Genomic DNA, 18153 nt, shown 5'->3' with positions numbered 1-18153 from the left:
ACCTTTTCACTCACTCGCATATATACACACACAGAGAGAAAAGAAATTATCTTCTCCTTTTGTATTATAAGAGTCAGATGCCTGTGATTAGTGGCGTGTGCTGTCAAGGGAGGAACTGACTATTGCATGCCTGCGATGGAGGAAGAAATGCATCTCAGTGGCTCTGACACAATGCTAGCCCTGTGTGAACAGCAAATGATGAGAGGAGAATGAATACATGGAAGGGGAGGGGAAATGGCTTCCCTGGACCCACCATGTACTGATCAGGCCCTTTGCACAGAGCCTGTGTGAATTCAAGCTGCATTTATTCATTCTGGGGTTGGTTTGTTGGTTTGCTTGCTTGCTTGCTTGCTTGCTTGCTTGCTTGTTTTAATCAATTTCTAAACCACCCTCCAACCAATTGGTTCCCAATGCAGTTACCAACAATACAAAATTATATAAAACAGGATAAAAACAGATGGCTCAAAGCACACGCACACAACGAGGCCAGCAAGCGAAACCAGCAGATTAAAACAATTAAAGCTCACGGCTCAAAAGCTTAAAAAGGCTGGGAGGAGATTGAAGTCCCTGCCTGCTGACAAACTGGTAGCCAATGGGTGTCAGGAGATCCTTTCTAGGGAGGGAACTCCACAAATGGGGCGCCACCACCGAAAAGACCCTCACTCCAGTCCCTGTCTCAGATGGGGAGAAAATCCAGAGGAAGGCTTCAGTTATGGACCTCAGTGAAGGGGTAGTTTCATGTGGAAACATTTGTTCAAGTATTTGGGTGTCCCAAGCCGTGTAGAGGTTTGAAGGCCAGCACTAAGACCTTGGATTGTTGTCTTTGTGGTCCGGACTCTGCCAAAATGCCTGAATGGGGCTCCAGGCAGCCAGTTAAGATGTTGCCAGGAGTGGAGAGGGCAGATCCGTGGCTATTTGCCTAGAGCGAGCACACCTGCAATATCAGTGTAGTAGGTAAAAGGGTAATACTGGTCTATGTTCCACAGGGATTGTAAGGCAGGAGTGGGAAAACTGGCCCTCCGGACATTGCTGGACTGCAGCTCCCATCATCTTTGACTATTGGCTAGGGCTGATGGGAATTGGAGTTCTCCCTCCTTGTTGTAAAGCAGGTGTGGCTGGGCTGTTTATCAGCCAGAACTCACCGGAATTCAGTTCCAGCACCTCTCAGGTGAGCGCCATTGGCATTATAAGAGAACAAGGGAGGCATTCATAGTGAATTCTGGCATGTCTTTTTCTTAAAAATGGCACTGGGTGTGGCGAACCTTTGGCATTCCATATATTGCTGAACTAAGTGCCAGCAAGCATGGTCAATGGCTAGGGGTAATGGGAGATTACTGAGAGTGCTTTGAAGTGTGTTGAATCCTGAAATGCCCTATATCGAAGCAAAATGATGTGATAGTATTGCCTTAACAATTGTTCCTTCACATAAGACTCTGAGAATGTCCCCTTGAATTTTCATGCTTGGGCCCATGGCATTTCCTGGAACCCCTTTGACGCAGCACCCCTGTGCCTGTCAAATAGACTACAAGGGGGCCATCGGCAGGCCATCTTGAAGACAAGACAGAAATGTAATAATTGGAAGGTTTTGCCCACCCCACTTTAAAAAGCTCTCTTACCCTAGAAGTTCAAGAAAGCTTTTCTACACCTTGCATTTAAGCCTGTTTTGTCCGGTGGTGATAATTTGGGAAAGGGTATTATCTAAGATAGCCATGATGTTTCAGTCTTTGAGTCTGAAAATCTAAATGGTGCTGCAGGCACAATAGGAATGACTTTGTTTCTTTTACATACATGTGGGGGCCCCATTTAAATTTTCAGCCTCAAAGACTGATATATATTGGCTATCTCAGATAATAGCCTTTTTCCCACTAAGCAATGCTCAACAAAACCACCTTAAAATTAAATGGTATCAAAATAAGGCAAATATGTTTTCCCAAACGGTGCGTCAGAATCTACTTTCTGAGTTATACCACCTCAACCATGCTGAATAGTTAGGGCTGACTCTGACTCATTAAAAGGATTCTATTATATTGTTGTATGGGCTGCCAGTCTCAAGTTCTTAGTTGTGTGTTGGCCACTGAAATTAACAAGTAATTAAATAGCATTGTCTTAATATTTCCATTCCATAACACAGGAAATGATGCGATGGGGACTTGCATCTGAGATGGTGTCAGAATTGGCTTTCATTCCCACATTACGAATTCTAGAACAGGCAATAATACCCAGTTACCAGTACTGAAAGGGTAACTTAGAAAGTTCCTCAAGTACCAATTTCAGTGCCTATATTGGGAATGGCTGCGTTGGGTATTATGGAAGTAGGTTTTCCCCAAAATAAATCTGCCTAAGTTTAGAACAAGGGTGACATCTAGTGGTTAAAGTATAACCCATCTTCCGTTGAGCCTTTATTTTTGCGCCATGAAGCAGGATGAAGGGCACAGCTACTCAAGTAAGAGATTCACAAAAGGGCATCGCTTTCTTCCCTGCTGCCCCTCTTACTCTTTGTGGACACTCACTGTTGTTTGCTGTGAGGAGCAAGGATCTGTAATTGTCACAAGTACTGGATTCCAGGTGTCAATTGTTGGGCACAATTAGGGCTTTGTAAAGGGGGGGCATTCCCCCCCCAGTGTGCTTTATACACAGTGGTTTGCAGTTGTGCACACATTCACACAGTAATGTCATCTGAAGCTGCTGTCTGTGTTGTCCATACACACAGGTGGGCATGCTTTCAAACTAGTGTGCAACGTTGTTCTCTAGTCCCCTCTCCTCCGTTAGCATTTCCACAAACCTGCTTTTTTAAAAAAAAATATTTTTCGCAATCTTCCAGAGGAGCTGGAAGCTGGTGTGTTGATATACAGAGGATATATAGATACATATTGGTGTACAGAGGTGGCTGACTGTACTGCTTCCTATTTTTGCCCATTTCATTCATAGACATGTTAAACATGGCAAAAGGCGAGTGGCACAGTGCATACTGGGAGCTAGGGTTGCTAGTTTACTAGCTTCCCCATCCAGTCTCTCTCATGCTCTCTCTGTGCCATCACACTAAAACTTGGAGGGGTGATCTTATTCCGAAAAATAAAAACCTTCCGTTATTGTCTATATTCTAGAACTTAATCCACAGTTGTGCACAGGGTGCAAGTTTGGTAACAAGGATACATTTGTAAACTCTGGGGTTTTATCTATTGTTATTTGATCCTATCACAAATTTAGGATAGGCAGTATAAGACAGTGGGTATGATAATGAACCATGATTTATTAACTCCAATTTCCCTGTTGATAAACTCCGGTTTATAGGAGACATTAAGCTAGGTGTGGCATCTAAGCTCTGCTCCTATTCCATCAGGAGAAGCTGTACCGGTGGGAAGGGATTGGTAGTTTTGGAGGCGTCATAGATATACTATCCTTGCTAAAGAGCACATTTTTGTTTGTGGACTTTTTCAGGGAGAAGGGCAGCCCACATCTGTTTTTGCCACCATTATTCCTCCATTCTGCAGTTGCTGCCGCGCCATTCAAAACAAGAACACAGACTCAGTGAAGCTTCTTCTTTCTTATTCATGGCATGTCCCCAGCCAAGCAGGAATGATGTGAACTCCACGATATCTGAGCAAAAAAAAAAAGGTGGGGAGGAGGTAACTGAGTTTTTTTCTTTAATTTACATGGAGGCTGGATGTCCCACCAACCTGTTTAATTGAACAATAGCCTCTCTCCCACGGACGTCATCAACTGAAGGGGAAGCAGCAGCAACAGTTTAGTCCATAACTCACCTGCGTGCACTTGTTTTTCATGCCCAAAGGGTGCATTGGAATGTGAATCTCAACACTAGTAAAGGTAATGGGACCCCTGAACATTAGGTCCAGTTGTGACCGACTCTGGGGTTGTGGCGCTCATCTCGCTTTACTGGCCGAGGGAGCCGGCGTACAGCTTCTGGGTCATGTGGCCAGCATGACTAAGCCACTTCTGGCGAACCAGAGCAGCGCATGGAAACACCGTTTACCTCCCCCCCAGAGCGGTACCTGTTTATCTACTTGCACTTTTGATGTGCTTTCAAACTGCTAGGTTGGCAGGAGCAGGGACCGAGCAACGGGAGCTTACCCCATCGCAGGGATTCGAACCGCCGACCTTCTGATTGGCAAGTCCTAGGCTCTGTGGTTTAACCCGCGTCAGGGCTCTTAACAGCAGTGCTGAAAGACCTGCAAATGCCAAATAATGCCCAGGTGTAGGCAGGTAGAAACGAGGCTCAAAAATTTAAAATAGAGCTCTAAACAGCGGTTCTGGAAGACTTACCAATGCCCAGGTGCAATACTGACACCTAAGCAGTTACTAATACTAATACTAATGGAATAGAGCTCAGGAAAACATGTAGAATTGTGCCTGCTGGTTTGCTCATGTGTCTAAAGGAAGTAGAGGAACGTTGGGGTGGAAAGGCAGAACCACCAACATGAATTGTCATCTGAAGGCAGAGAAGCAGGTCACAGGTCATGTGTCTCAAGATCATCCCCACTGCCAAATGATGAGACGTTGTCTGGACTCTGAGCCTCAGTAGCTTTAAACATTCATTTTTGCACCAAAGGGTGACCTTTGTGTTGGTACACAATTTGCCTTGCTTTGTATGGACAAGAGGAAACAAACATCCCATAAGCTCATGAAGAACCTTCCATAGCCAGTGAGAACTATTGTGTCAGTTCTGGGGCTGCCCTCGGGGAAGGCAGAGGTCAAGGAGTCCGGGCCAGGGAGCACACGTACCATCAGCTCCCAGCTGGCCTGAGAGGACTCCGTCCCTCTGTATTTTATATAATGTGTTTGTTTTCGTGTTTCAGAATTGTAAATCACTTGGCAGAAAGACAGCATAGAAATCTAATAAATAAGTGGACCGAGTCAGGAAGCACAGCGAAGGCACTCCAAAGTGTAGTATGTCCACAGCTTATGACAGCTCTTATTATTTTCACATAGTAGGCCTTAGGCTAAGAGGAGATTGCACAAGCTTTGAATATTCTGCTTATGAGACCTGAGACAAATCTTTGTCCTCTTGGGAGTGAATCTGTTTTTCTTCTGTGAAGCTAACAGGTGTATTCCAGGGATAATTTCACATTTTTTGAACAACGGGGAAGTGTAATGTGACCCTAAGCATGTGGATCAAGAAGAAATTTCCCAAAAGATGTAGCAAATGCATTAAAAACTAGGGATAAGAGGATTTGTAATTGATCTGAGATTAGCCTTGCTTTGTTTCTCTTCCAGCTGAATTTCAGTTAGAGATTGGGATTTGGGGGTAGTGGCAGAACTGGCGCTGCACCTGGTATTCAATTTTTTTTTTTAATTAAAAAACACAGAGACACACAAAATTCCAGAATTTGGTAAAAATAAAATAAATGCAGAGCATACAACAGTTGCCTTGCTCTCCCTCTCTTCCAACCAGTGTGTTGAACTCAGTGCAGTGCAGGATGGAAGAGGGACTGGAAAGTCAAGAGCAATTATGGAAATAAATTTATTATTTCTTTATTCAAAATGAATGCTGTTCATTAAAAATCCCAAGCCAGTTTTACAACACATAAGAACCAATACAACAAAAAGTCCAATATAAACTTAATATGTACAGTAAATAATTAAAACACAGCAGCTAAATCAAATCAAATCAAATCAAATCACAGTAGCTGAAATATTATCAGTGGCTTGATATGAGTGACCAGCAAAAGCCTGAGTGAACCAGTACAGGAAGTGCTGAAAACTCAACAAGGTCATTTGCCTTTTTTTCCCCCAGTGGTGGGAGCCATGATGGAAAAGTCTCCACTCACTTGTAGCTGCCAGGTGGAGTTCCATAGGCAGTGACTTGTTCTGAAATCTCAGCAACTGGGCAGAGGTGTTGTGTCAGGTAACTGGGTCCCAAGTTATTCATGGCTTCAAAGGTCCAGACCGGTAGCAAATATACTGGAAGGAAAACAAGTTCCAAAGATTTGAGTTCTGCTCCAGAAAACATTTCTAGTAGAGCAGAACCTTAAAGTCTCTGGTGGAATACAACAGAGGCAAATTCTGCAGCCATCCCTTATTTAAATGCCACGGATACATGTCATGTATAAATTTGCCCTGTTTGCCTTTCTCCAGTTTTGCAGAGGATTTCACACGTTCTTCTTCACCTCCCCTTGGAAACAGATGGGGCTAAAAAAGCAATGGAATGAATCAATTGGAAGCTGGGGGTAATCATGCCCATGGCAAAGATCCTTGGACCCAATTTTCTTGTTCCACCTTGACAGGCAATGTCCAGTTTTTGAGGAGGCATCTTTTCTTCTTGCTCCAAAATGTAGGGTTGCCATATTTCAAAAAGTGAAAACCCAGAGCTATTTTTTTAGGAAAATCAGCAAAAACAGCACTGCTGGCATGGCTTGGCATACATCCCGATTTTTCTGGACATTTTGCCAATTTTTTCTAGGACACTGCTTCAGACTACAGATGGGAGATGGCAACCCTACTTGGACCTACATTGGTCTGTCTAGCTTTGTTTATTGCACACTAAAAAGTCGGGGTGCAGAGTGGGCTCCCCAGGCACAGACACACTTCCAGCCGTACCTGGAGTTTCTGGGCACTGAGCCCTTCCAGAGATCTAAAAACGTTAAGTTGGAGCACTCATCTCTGTGGTATGAGTGAAAATAATAATTCCGAAACTCAAATATGTTTTTTCCGGTAATGAACATATGCAGTTTAAAACAAAGGGGAAAGCAATTAACCCAGCACTTTAAATCCAACTGATAATAAAACCCACAACCAACTCAACAGGCAATAAAAAAGACTAATCCAATTTACGTTGGAGGTTTATTATGGTTCATTACAATCTGATAAAATAATTTTGCAATCGGCATAATCAGCATATTTTTTAAATTTTGCAATATATACTACAATCTTTGTCTTTTAGCATGCAGAGGGTAAAAGTACAATCACATGGATAAAAGGTTTTTCCATTGTAAAACTAAAGGGATGGGGGAGAGGCAGAGTCTAAATTACAAAATATGGCTTAACTTGATAAGTGGTAAAATGGATTTATCAAGATTTCATGTTATTCAGCAAATGGCAGCATGTGCCCATTTAAGCAAATACTTAATACAAAGGGGTAGAATGTATAGCTGAAACAAAGAATTGCAAATGTATGAAAATCAGCAATTTTCCCAGTTTCACTAGTCATTCTTTGCAAATTTGCAAAATTTCAAAGCCAAATTTAAATGTGTGCTTCTAATGTGATCTTTTTTCTTTTAGCTCAGAATTAAAAAGCAGAATTAAATCCCTTGATCTTGGTTGGGTTGGGGACTCTATTTCTCCAGCTTCCAAGCAGCAACAGATTCTTCTGAGCATGCTCTGAACCACATCAAACATTACAATAGCCTTGTAATGTCAATCAGTATTATTAATATCATACTACAGACTGCAGGGGGCGGTGAGATTTGAGGGAAATGGTTATTTGCCTAAAGCAACCTAGTGGCTGAGTTAAGGCTTGAACTAGCGGCTGCCTGGGCTAGAGCTCCTTCTCTCAGACTCTACACTTTGCCAGTACGAGCACCAATTATGCCTCAGGTAAGCGTGACAAATGCACAATCATGGTCCTACAATATTAACACAAGGGTGACCAACGAGTTCTCTGGGAGAGGTGCCCCATTTTCCTAGTTATAGAATACTGAAAGAGAGATGTCACTGCAACAGTAGATCCTGACAGAAGATTTTAGGACTCTCTGCCACAGATTAAAAACATATGTGCATTATTACCAAATTCTTTCTGGAGGAATCTAGCAGTTCAGTCTTTTGCAATGTTTCATAGACTTGACATCAAATTTTAAAAAAAATGAGATTTCTTATTCATGTATACAAATACATTCTTCCTTCCTCCCTCCTTCCCTCTCCCTCCCCTTGAAAAGATGCCACAGGACATCTGCCGTCGACATTCATTCTGTTTGGTTACAAAAATAAACTATATTAATATTTGTCACCATGCAAATGCATGGACTTCCCCGCTTCTGGGTAAGCCCAAAGAAATGGACAGAAAGGCTTGAAGGTTGCTTTCTCTAGGTGCCTTCCAGATGCTATGGACTCATCCCCAGATGCTATGGACTCATCCCCTGTCTCCATGGCCAGTTGTTACAGATGGTGGGAGTTGCAGTCCGAAACATCTCATGAAAATCATAATGGGAAAGGGTGATGGAATGGTTATTATTATTATTATTATTATTATTATTATTATTATTATTAAAAGCTGTCTGTGATGAGCAAGCTTTAAATCAGAGGTGACTAACCTGTGGCCCTCAAGGTGTTGTTGGACCACAACTCCCAGCAGTCTTGATTCCTGACCATGCTGGCTGGGAATGATTGGAGATGGCGTCCAACAACATTAGAATAACTACACCCCTGCTTGAGTGAAACATTCACCAAATTAAATGCCAATAGACCTGAGGTAGACTTGGCTGTAGAATGACTACATTATGGTACAGAAGACTTGCAAGGCATCAGGCCAGGGTTTCCCAAACTTGGGTGGCTAGCTATTTCTGGACTACAATTCCCATCATCCCTGACCGCTGGTCCTGCTAGCTAAGGATGATGGGAGTTGTAGTCCAAAAACAGCTGGAGACTCAAGGTTGGCAAACCCTGCATTAGGCAAATATATCATTCCTAAGGGCAGGTTAAAATACTCTCCTGTGACTTCATTCATACATAGTCTGGTGTGCCAGCGAAGCCTGAATACCATTGTATTCTTACCGCTTAAACTGTGGTGCAGTCATCTGAGCAGGTAGCCTGTTCCCTACCTTGTTTTCGGTGGGAAAGTGTATCAGCAGCCATCTGGTATGCCATACCTTGTGCAGCAGGCATGGTGCCTGTATAGAAACCAGGCCTATGGTTGCTAATGAAGCAGATGTAACCCTAATGGTATCACCACCCATTAATGCACAATATGCAGCAAAGATTCAGAAATAATGAGCCAAAATAGACCAGTGGTCTGACGTAAGAACATAAGAAGAACCTAAAGCCCCATCTAGTTTAGCATCCTGCTTTCACAGTGGTTAACCAGATACCCATGGGAAGCCCACAATCAAATCCTGAGCACTGCAGCACTCTCTCCATCTGTGATATCCCGGAAGCTGATATTCAGAGGCATATAGTGGGAAACAGCCATCATGACTAGCAGCCATTTGGACCAATATTCCAGATTTTTGTCAAGCTGATGATGGCAGCATTGTATACTATGCTGAGCTGAGCCAAAATTTCTCATCAGGCTTTTTCCCCCATGTAAAAATAAAATAAAATCTATGGCTTTTTTCCTTAACCCCCTAGGAAAAGGAGGCAGTTTTGCAGACTTTCCTCCCAACATTCTCCATCATATTTGTGGTGGTCACCACCTCACCTCTTGTCACACACACCCCACCAAAACACACACACACACACACACACACACACACACACACACACACACACACACGATTCCAGGGGCATTGTAGGGATGCAAAATGGTGGCTGGGCTGTCAACACAGCTGCTGCTGTTGTGACTTGCAGTGGCTGTGAAAGGGGGGGGAACTCCCGGGGGGAGGGAGCTACTGCCTATGTGAAATGTGAGAAAAAATTGATGAAATATTTGCCCTTCCCCTGCAGAAATTCAATTGAATTCCCTCCAGTTTCTGTGCCGAGGGTGGAGAATGTTGACAGGCTATTTGTGTACACAGCTCTAATAAAAAGTGACAGAGAATTACAGACTTGCAGCAAGTGACCTTTGGCTCCTCCAGTCCAACCGACTGCTCCATGCAGGAGCTGCAATGCAGGATTCCTAGCAGATGGCTGGCCAGACTCTGCTTAAAGACCTTGAGGGGCAAGGGTTGGGTTAGCAATAATAACAGGCAGTGTTGCAAAACATTTACAGGTTGACTGGAAGTAGTACGTACTGAAAGCCTATCCCGTGCCCTTGTAGTGGGAGAATGGGCAACTGTGCCACAATTAAGGAAATGCTAAGCTACTTCCCATGTCTTAATACAGGCTTGCCATACATCAGAAATATTCCTGACAATGTCCTGTTTTTTGGCTGAAAAAAATGATGTCGGGGGTAATTTTGCTGAAGTGGAAAAAGCAGCAGAAACAGCTCCAAAAAGCTTAAAATCACTATTTTTCAGGGAGGCTTAAAAAAAGGGGGGGGTCCAAAATTTTGCGGTCTTCCTAAAAAAAAGCTCAACAGGAATTTTAGCTTTTGAAACATGGCAACCCTACTCAATAAAAGCAAGTATATGTGCATTTGCAAAATATGCATTGCAGAAAACTGCAATTTAGTTTTTTAAAAGCTGAGCTCATAGCCTGCTATGGTTTATAAAGTAGGCACTGTAGCTGTGATTTAACGACAGCATAATGTACAGATACTAGGTAATGATGTTTGCTGTCGTGCTGCACTTAATAAGCTGCTATTAAACACACAAAGCCCTCCTTCCTCTGCCCCCTATCAATTGGCAATCTCATTGGCAAAACCCATAGGAAATTGATCAAGTAGTAGCCCTCAAAATTGATTATTTTTCCACGATGCAGAGGGACCTGCAGAATCCCTGAGTATCATTGAAACAAGTTGCCGAGAGATTTTTCTTAGCCATGGGCTAGCTAGAATTTTTCTTTTGGGCTCTCAGGGATACAGGGTCATTAGATACCCCATACTGGATTCTGGGGATGGGTGGAGATTCAAATGGATTGGTACTGTTATTTTATGTCAGTTTCATCTCACGAGTAATAATGAACGACCCATTCTCTCAAAGTTTCCCTATTTTCCAGGGACAGTCCCAGATTTACATAAGCCAACCTGCTTTCTGATTTGATCCTGGAATGTCCCGATTTTCCTTTAGGACATCCCTATTTTCACTGGCGAAATGTTGGCGGGTATGGAGTTATGCAACCCCCGAACCAAGGAGATAAATAACCATACAACCTTTAGAAGACCTCTGAAGGCAACACTGTAGAGCGAGGTTTTTCAATGTTTAAAGTTTTATTATGTTTTTATATATGTTGGGAGCTGCCCAGGGTGGCTGGGGCAACATAGTCAGGTGGGCAGGATATAAATATTATTATTGAATATGATGTCCCTATTTTCATCGGAGAAATATTGGAGGGTTTCCAGAATATTCTAACCCTAAAGTTCTGGTGTTTCACTCTGTCCACTCTGGAAAGCAAACCCCTACAAATTTTATCACCAATGATATCCCTGTCCAGTTCTGATGTACCGTAGCTTTCGCAGGCTGCTGACTTGTGCCTGAAAGCAAACAGTGGCCTCTATTCTGTAACTTTGCAATCTTCCATTCTCTTCCCGGTCTAAAAGTACGCTTCATCTCCTCTCATCAATGCCTATCAGTGACCATGGATTTCTCCCTGAACCTCCTTCAGTTTCATCCTTGACCTTTAAATTCTGTTTGAATTTGGATTGGATTTTTTAAGGTTTGGTTCATTCAGGGAGATTTTATCCGGTCGAAAACAGTGTGCAGATATCTCCCTTGTGGGATTCTTCCTATATAGCGCTTGCTTAAAGAGTGCTACCCTTGTTCCCAGCTTTGCTGACATCCAAATTAGAAGCTGCAGCTGCAAGAGGAATGAAAATAACACCAGACCCAGCCCTTTCCCCACAGATTCCAACAGCTGGTGTCTCTTTGGCACAGGCTGGGCTCCAGTCCCAACAACCCCTCTGTTGTTCTGTAGATCAGTCACAGTGGATAGCGGTTCCTTTGTTCTTAGCCTGACTTTGGAGGCTGCTGCAAAGATATGGTTAGACACACCTCTAAATCTTCTGTGAGACTGGCTTAGGAAGCATATAATACTACCCTAATCATTCTCCCTTCTGTAAGGAAGGAAGGAAACTCTGAGCAGTGACAAGACTGCAAAGTGAACAGCCTTCACAGTTCAGGGAATTGCTGCCAAATTTGTCTGCTGTGGCTAATACAATATGGGGCGAGGGGGACAACAATTTAAAGGATGTGTCGTTTTCCAATGATTAAAGAGGATCTTGCATTTGAAATGTTTGCTAGGATAGGGTGCATATAATATAAAGCAAGATAATTGCTAGTATTGCGTGGGGATATTTCATACATTTTCCCTTATCATTTTTCACCAAAATGAGATTTATTAGATTGCCTGCTGCAACATGGTTAGCTTTATTGATGTGGGCTTTATTTGCAATTTGATTATCATTTTAGCATTGCTTGATTCAAGTGTACACACACACACGTGTGTTTGTTGTCTAGTTCATTTAAAACATTCTTTACTCTGGATGGCATTTAGTTGTGTTGTCTGTGTGGCTGGTTGGCTAGAAACTGGTTCTGTTTTGCTGTATCAGAAATGTACTGCAAATGTTTCCTAGATGCCTCTCCTTTATGTCCTCACATAGGTGGGGTAAGGCTAAGGCAACCCTGTGAACTTCAAAATGCTGGAGGGAGGGTCCTGAGGATTTAATCATGGAAAGGAAGAGGGATACTGAACTGTCTGTTTTTTGTTTGTTAGTTTTTTAAGGTGCTCTTGTGCCCTTAAGAGCTATATGGCAGAAGTTCAGCAGGCACAAATTCTCAGTTTGCTGCAGGATTATGTCACAGAGCTGGCGGGGGGCAGGTGCTGCTGTGCTCATGTCCTCTAGACGGGCTTCCCATAGGCATTTGGCTGGCTTTGAGAACAAAATGCTGGGCTAGATTGCGGCATTTGGTCTGATTTGTCAAGTACCTGTGGGGAGTTGCCAATACCAGAACGTAATAGGAGATTCTTGCGAATCATGTAGATCTGTTCAAACCCACTGGCTCTAACAGAACGCATAGCTTACATTTTGTTGCAGAGGTAAATTTCAAAGACTGAGATAGTATCCTCAAGATGCCTGGCGTATGGTAGGGCACCAGCTCCTAGGCATCCAATAGACACAGCAAACACCTGTTCATTTGTTCACAGGGATGAAATTGCACTGACTATTATCTGTTTCAAATTCTGAGTCTTCTTAGGCATTTACATTAAAGGGACAGCTTCGCATTGCCCACCATCACGGAATTTGGACCCATCTGTGAAAAACAGGTCAGCTTTCTACAGAGCAATGGTTATTATCCAGCCAAGTTGCCTTAAGAAAAACGCTTTAGCCCCGTTTCCATAGGATCCTACGAAGCTGCCAGATGCTTAATCAGACCACTCGGTCCGTATAGCTCAGCACTGTACTCACAGACTGGCAGGGGCTATCTAGGGTTTTAGAACTTGCTTCTAAGCCTGTTCAGGAGGAAGCAGCTCCCCTCGATTTCCATACGAGTTGCTTCCCAGGAAACATGCTTAGGGCCAGGCTCTCACTCAGGACTGGCCCCACCATAAGGCAGAGTGAGACAGGTGCCTCAGGCAGGGGGGGGCGGCAGCTACACAACCCACCCTGCAACCCCTAAGCCAGCCTGCTGCCTCCAAGTGCAGTGGCGGCTGCTCGCCTGGCACCTCTGTTGAGGTAAGGTTCATCTGCCAGTCTGCTTGGCTTTTCTTTGTGGAATTCTGGGGTTGTGGGTGGGGGGGAGGGGGAGAGAGCCTCTCGTTCTTCTCTTTCCAGGAAAGCATCAAGGCCCATCCCTGGCTTTCAGTGTTCTTCTGGCCAATCCTTGCCTTGCTGAAAACAGCATGCGATCCAAAATCAGAGGAGCAAACATGTGTTGCCCATCTACAACGTGGGCATGTAGGGAACACAATCCTTTCTGGCAGAGGTAAAATGAACGAATGAACAAACAAAAAACAGAAACCATGCACCTGGAGCTACAGAGATTGTGCAGCTTGAAGGAATGCTGATAGGTCGTTATTTAGGCAGGTTACATCAGTGGTCATGGTTGGGTGGGAGAGATAAGTTGGGATGGGCAGAGAGGCAGGAGCAGCCTGTCTACAGGCAAACAGGCCAAACTCTTTGGTTGACGATGGTGACCTTTGTACATTCACTCACAAGGTCTCATCCTCTAAGGTGGGCAGGGTCCCTTTTTCCTAAGTCAAAAGCCCTCGCACTGGCTGGGACTGATGGGAGATGTAGCTCAAGACATCTGGAAGGCGAAGGCCGCCAGCATTCTTTCTCAGCAGCTGCAAGGATTGCACTGCATTTCTTGCAGGGAAGGGGGGCATCAGCTGTCTAATATTACATTGCTTCTTGCAGTGAAAAAAATGCAAGCAGCCACTGTAGGTCTCTAGCATTAAGGACCATGCCATATCTTCCTTTGTAGGTATGCTCACTCTTGAAACTACTGTGAGCAGAGAGGAATGGGGAGAGGAAGGGTATGTCTGGCACATTGTGATGCGCCGTGGAAATTGGTCTTTCCCCTACCACTCAGCTTTGAAAAGGAATTCCATCTATGTAGGTTTCATTGGGTCCTTTCCACCACACTACCAACCTACCTAGCTTTTGCTAGAAAGGCTCAATGTTTTAAGGTGACACAACAGTATCCTGCAGCCAGAGGGACTCCTCACCACTGCAGGAGCACTGAAGGCCAAGACATTTATGATCATAACTGCTGATTCATTATGCAGCACTTGAGAAAACTTAAAAAGAGTTCCTCCTTTAACCCCCACCACACGCTTCCCTAACAGCACAGTGATCTGGTAGGCTGCAATCCTGCATAGAGTTATGATCCTTAAAACTCAATGATGTTAATAGAAGTTAAGGCATCAAGCAATGTACAGGATTGGGACCCTGGTCCATATAATGCCTTGTGAAAACAGTGCCTTTTAAATAATAACAACAATGCAAAACCTGGATCATTTACATAAAATACAAACAATAAATCAGGAGTGCTGCTACACTGATTTCAGTGAGCAAAATGTACATTCAGTTCAATGTAATATTTTCACATGCACAGAATGGGAGGGGGTTTTTAATCTGAAAAAATAGAGAGATTTCATTTGACAACATATACTAAGGCTGGGATTTTCAGCTGCATCAAACAGTAGCCCAGATTTCGATACCAATTCAGTAATAACTGGGCAGCAAATCCCCCTAAGGCAGCAATCCTACTTGAGAGTAGTCCTATTTAGCTCAAGTGGAAGTGCGTTGGGGGTTTGGTTTGCAGCCTGAAGCACCTTTGAAAACCCCACCTGAACAAATTATACAATTTGAATGTGACATTTTTTTTAAAAAAGCATAACATCATGGAAAAACATTTACCATATTTTTTGTTGGGTGCTGCTTGCCGAAGCGAGGCAGGGGCTTTAATGCCTGAGGTATAGGAAGTTCCTGGATGCTTTTAGGGAAATGGGAGGGTGGGAGAGTCTGAAGGATGGTTTGCATAGCTTGCAGGTATAAAGATGCAGGCATGTTCCCCACCAGGCTATTGAACTTGTCCTCCCCTAGCAGAACTGCCCAGTGTTCTGGGTGCTCTTGCAGCACCTTCCTCATCTTGAACCGGGGGCTGGGCATGAAAAGCAAGAGGTAATCGAGGCAGAGCTTTTTGGACGCCACGTTGACTTTCGAGTCCCACATCTGCTCCAAGATGACATCTAGCGGTGTCAGTCCTTTGCTGTCCTCTATCCTGGGAGAAGCCCCGTTCCCCAGGAGGATCAGAACCGTCTCTGACCTCAGGAGCTCGCAGGCGAGATGCAGAGGGGTCTTCCCATCTTCCAGGTGGAAGCAGCCGGTTCGGTTGATGTAGGAGTTCAGGCTGGGCAGCTTGTGGGAGATGCTGATGATCAGCCCCAAAATGTCTCTCCTGTCGTAGGTGACAGCCATGGCCAAGTGAGGAGCAGAGGAAGGACAATAGCAGAAATGTTCCCCAGGGACTTTGAGAGCCTCCTCCGGAAAATGAGACAGCAGGTACTGGGCATAAGGCAGGTGGTTGTGCACCACGGCGTAGAGCAGGGCTTCGGAAGGGGAATACGTCCTCAGGCTGGCATTTTCTTCCCAGTAGAAATACTCCATAGTCCTCATGTCTTCCAGCATCCAGACAGGTTTGTGATCTCTGACAGCTTGGTAAAACATATAGGATAAGAACTTGCAATGCCTGCTCTGGTCATCCTGTAAGCTGGCCTGGTTACTGGCCATGTCTCGGAAGTCCCAATGGTGAACAAGCCCTTTTGTGCCAAAAAGAAAAGGGGGGGGCTCCACTTGCAAGCGAAGGCTGATGTTCAGTTTGAATGCAGATTCCAGAGGCTGCTACAACCTTCAGACTGTCATTGCAGCAGCCTGGACTGCACTAGCCGGAATGCATAGCTCTTTCTCTGACGGGCTGTTCATCTCCACCCATTCATTGTTTTCCCTTTCTCACTGCGGCTGGTTTTGTTGAGGTAAGCAGAATCTCGCCAGCTCAGTTAACCATTGCCATGCAAGCACGCAGTAAATGCAGTCGGTTCTCTGTTCGGCGCAGGTTAATGGAATACAGATAGCTGTGATTTAACAGCCGAAGAGAGAGCTATTTGCAGGGGACTATAATTAGCTTTGCAAAAGGAGCAATTTTCTGCCTGCAGTCGGGGCCCAATCAAAGCTACAATAACTATTGCAACAGAGTGTGTGTGCATCCTGGTGTTTATGTGCTCCTAGAACTGTTAGGGGCATGTGTGTGTGATGTCACTTATACGCATTCTCCATACAGATGCAGTCCCTCAATGGATTAATCTAGTGTAGTTATTTTATATTTTAAAAAGCATACAGTATACCATATTCATGAAAAGTATCGTTGTGGTTTACAACAGTTATGCATAAAACCATGCGACAAGAAACAAAAATGTTAAAATCAGAAATCAGCTATTGTGGAAATGTGCAGTCTTAATTGCCTGCAGAAACCTGGCAGAAAAGTTTTCAGCAGGCATTTAAAAATTAAAACAGAATGCGCCTGCTAAATCTTTAATGAAAGAGTAATCCACAAAACTGAGCTGACAACACGAAAGGCTCAGTTTCTTGCTGCTGTCAAATGAATCTCGCCAGTTTGGAGGACGACCAACAACACTCCTGCAGATGTTCTCAGGGATCCAGCTGGGATATAAGGCTTCAGGTGGTTCCTAAGACAGCTTGGACCCAAGTTGTTCAGGGTTTTGTAAATACAAGGACCTTGAATCTGGCTTGCTAGTAGATTGACAGATTGTATGCAGGCTGAGACCCTACTTACCCGCAGTCTGTCTCGCCAGAGTGGTGCATGCTCTGGTTATCTCTCGCTTGGACTATTGCAACACGCTCTATGTGGGGCAACCTTTGAAGGTGACCCGAAACTGCAACTAATCCCGAATGCAGCAGCTAGACTGGTGACTGGGAGCGGCCGCCGAGACCACATAACACTGGTCTTGAAAGACCTCCTAAATGGCCTCAGCCCAGTATACCTGACGGAGCATCTCCACCCCCATCCTTCAACCCAGACACTGAGGTCCAGCTTCAAGGGCCTTCTGGCCCTCACTGCAAGAAGTGAGGACACAGGGAACCAGGCAGAGGAAGAGGAGTGCACACCGCCCCCAGCAGCGTGATCCTGGTGGGGTGCCATTGCAGCTACCCCCACCCGCACTGGGCACCACACCCCCAGGACGAGTACCACGCCCCTGCGGGTGGTGTGCCATGCCCCCGGGACACACGCCAGCCCTGCCCCGCCCCTGCCTGCTCTCCACCCCCCCGGTGCCGAGGCATGAAGCTCCGCCACTGGGCAGAGGGCCTCTTTGGTAGTGGCGCCTGTCCTGTGGAACGCCCTCCTATCAGATGTCAAAGAAATAAACAACTGATGTTTAGAAGACATCTGAAACAGCTGTTTAGGGAAGTTTTTAATGACTGATGTTTTAATGTATTTTTAATATTTTGTTGGAAGCCAGCCAGATGGGCGGGGTATAAAATTTATTATCATTATTATTATTATTATTATTATTATTATTATTATTACTAGATTTTCAAAAAATAGTGGCACAAGTTGTCAGCCCGGGGCCCACATCATCATCATCATCATTTTTTATTTGTATACTGTCTTTCTATCTTACAATACTCAAGGCGGTTTACAAGCTGACGAAGTCTCTCCCCTCACTGTTCTTTCTCCAGGAACAGCTCCCTCATGAGGAGTCCCAGGGCCAGGGGGTGGGGCAAGGCAGGTAGAAAGAGATGTTTTTCACCAAAATAGCAGCTTTGAGGTGCCACAAGACTTCCTTTTCTGCAAGACTACAATACTACTACTCTGGAAACCCTCAAGATTGTTATTTACAGTTAATTTTTCAGTGCAGATCCAAAGG

General features: G+C 44.4%; 1 protein-coding gene across 2 annotated transcripts; it reads right to left on the bottom strand.

Moving 5' to 3' along the window:
* Positions 1-5474: 5474 nt before the first annotated feature.
* On the bottom strand, positions 5475-16715 carry LOC309529111 (ankyrin repeat domain-containing protein 9-like). Of its 2 annotated transcripts, none has more exons than XM_082216858.1 (2): positions 15128-16713; positions 5475-5919 (listed from the first exon to the last, which is right to left on the bottom strand). In XM_082216858.1, the coding sequence occupies exons 1-2, from the start codon at positions 15998-16000 to the stop codon at positions 5884-5886; spliced, it is 909 nt and encodes a 302-aa protein (XP_082072984.1). In that variant the 5' UTR covers positions 16001-16713; the 3' UTR covers positions 5475-5883. The 2 variants fall into 2 exon arrangements, with proteins under 2 accessions (XP_082072984.1, XP_082072983.1); XM_082216857.1 differs by lacking the exon at positions 5475-5919 and adding an exon at positions 7892-8141 and having other exon boundaries at positions 15128-16715.
* Positions 16716-18153: the final 1438 nt, after the last annotated feature.

Source organism: Podarcis vaucheri (genome assembly GCF_965113315.1).
Source record: "Podarcis vaucheri genome assembly, chromosome: 3".
NCBI classification, from domain to species: Eukaryota; Metazoa; Chordata; class Lepidosauria; order Squamata; family Lacertidae; genus Podarcis; species Podarcis vaucheri.
This window is presented reverse-complemented; position numbering and strand designations above follow the sequence as displayed.

What these genes read in the sequence shown, in the direction of transcription:
- LOC309529111 (XM_082216857.1), bottom strand. Translation starts at nt 16,000, where the DNA reads ATGGCCAGTAACCAGGCCAGCTTACAGGATGACCAGAGCAGGCATTGC. An exon ending in AGCACCCAACAAAAAATATG is followed by an intron (nt 8,142 to 15,127) that starts GTAAATGTTTTT and finishes GATTTTCATGAG; the next exon opens with ATGTTTCGGACTGCAACTCC.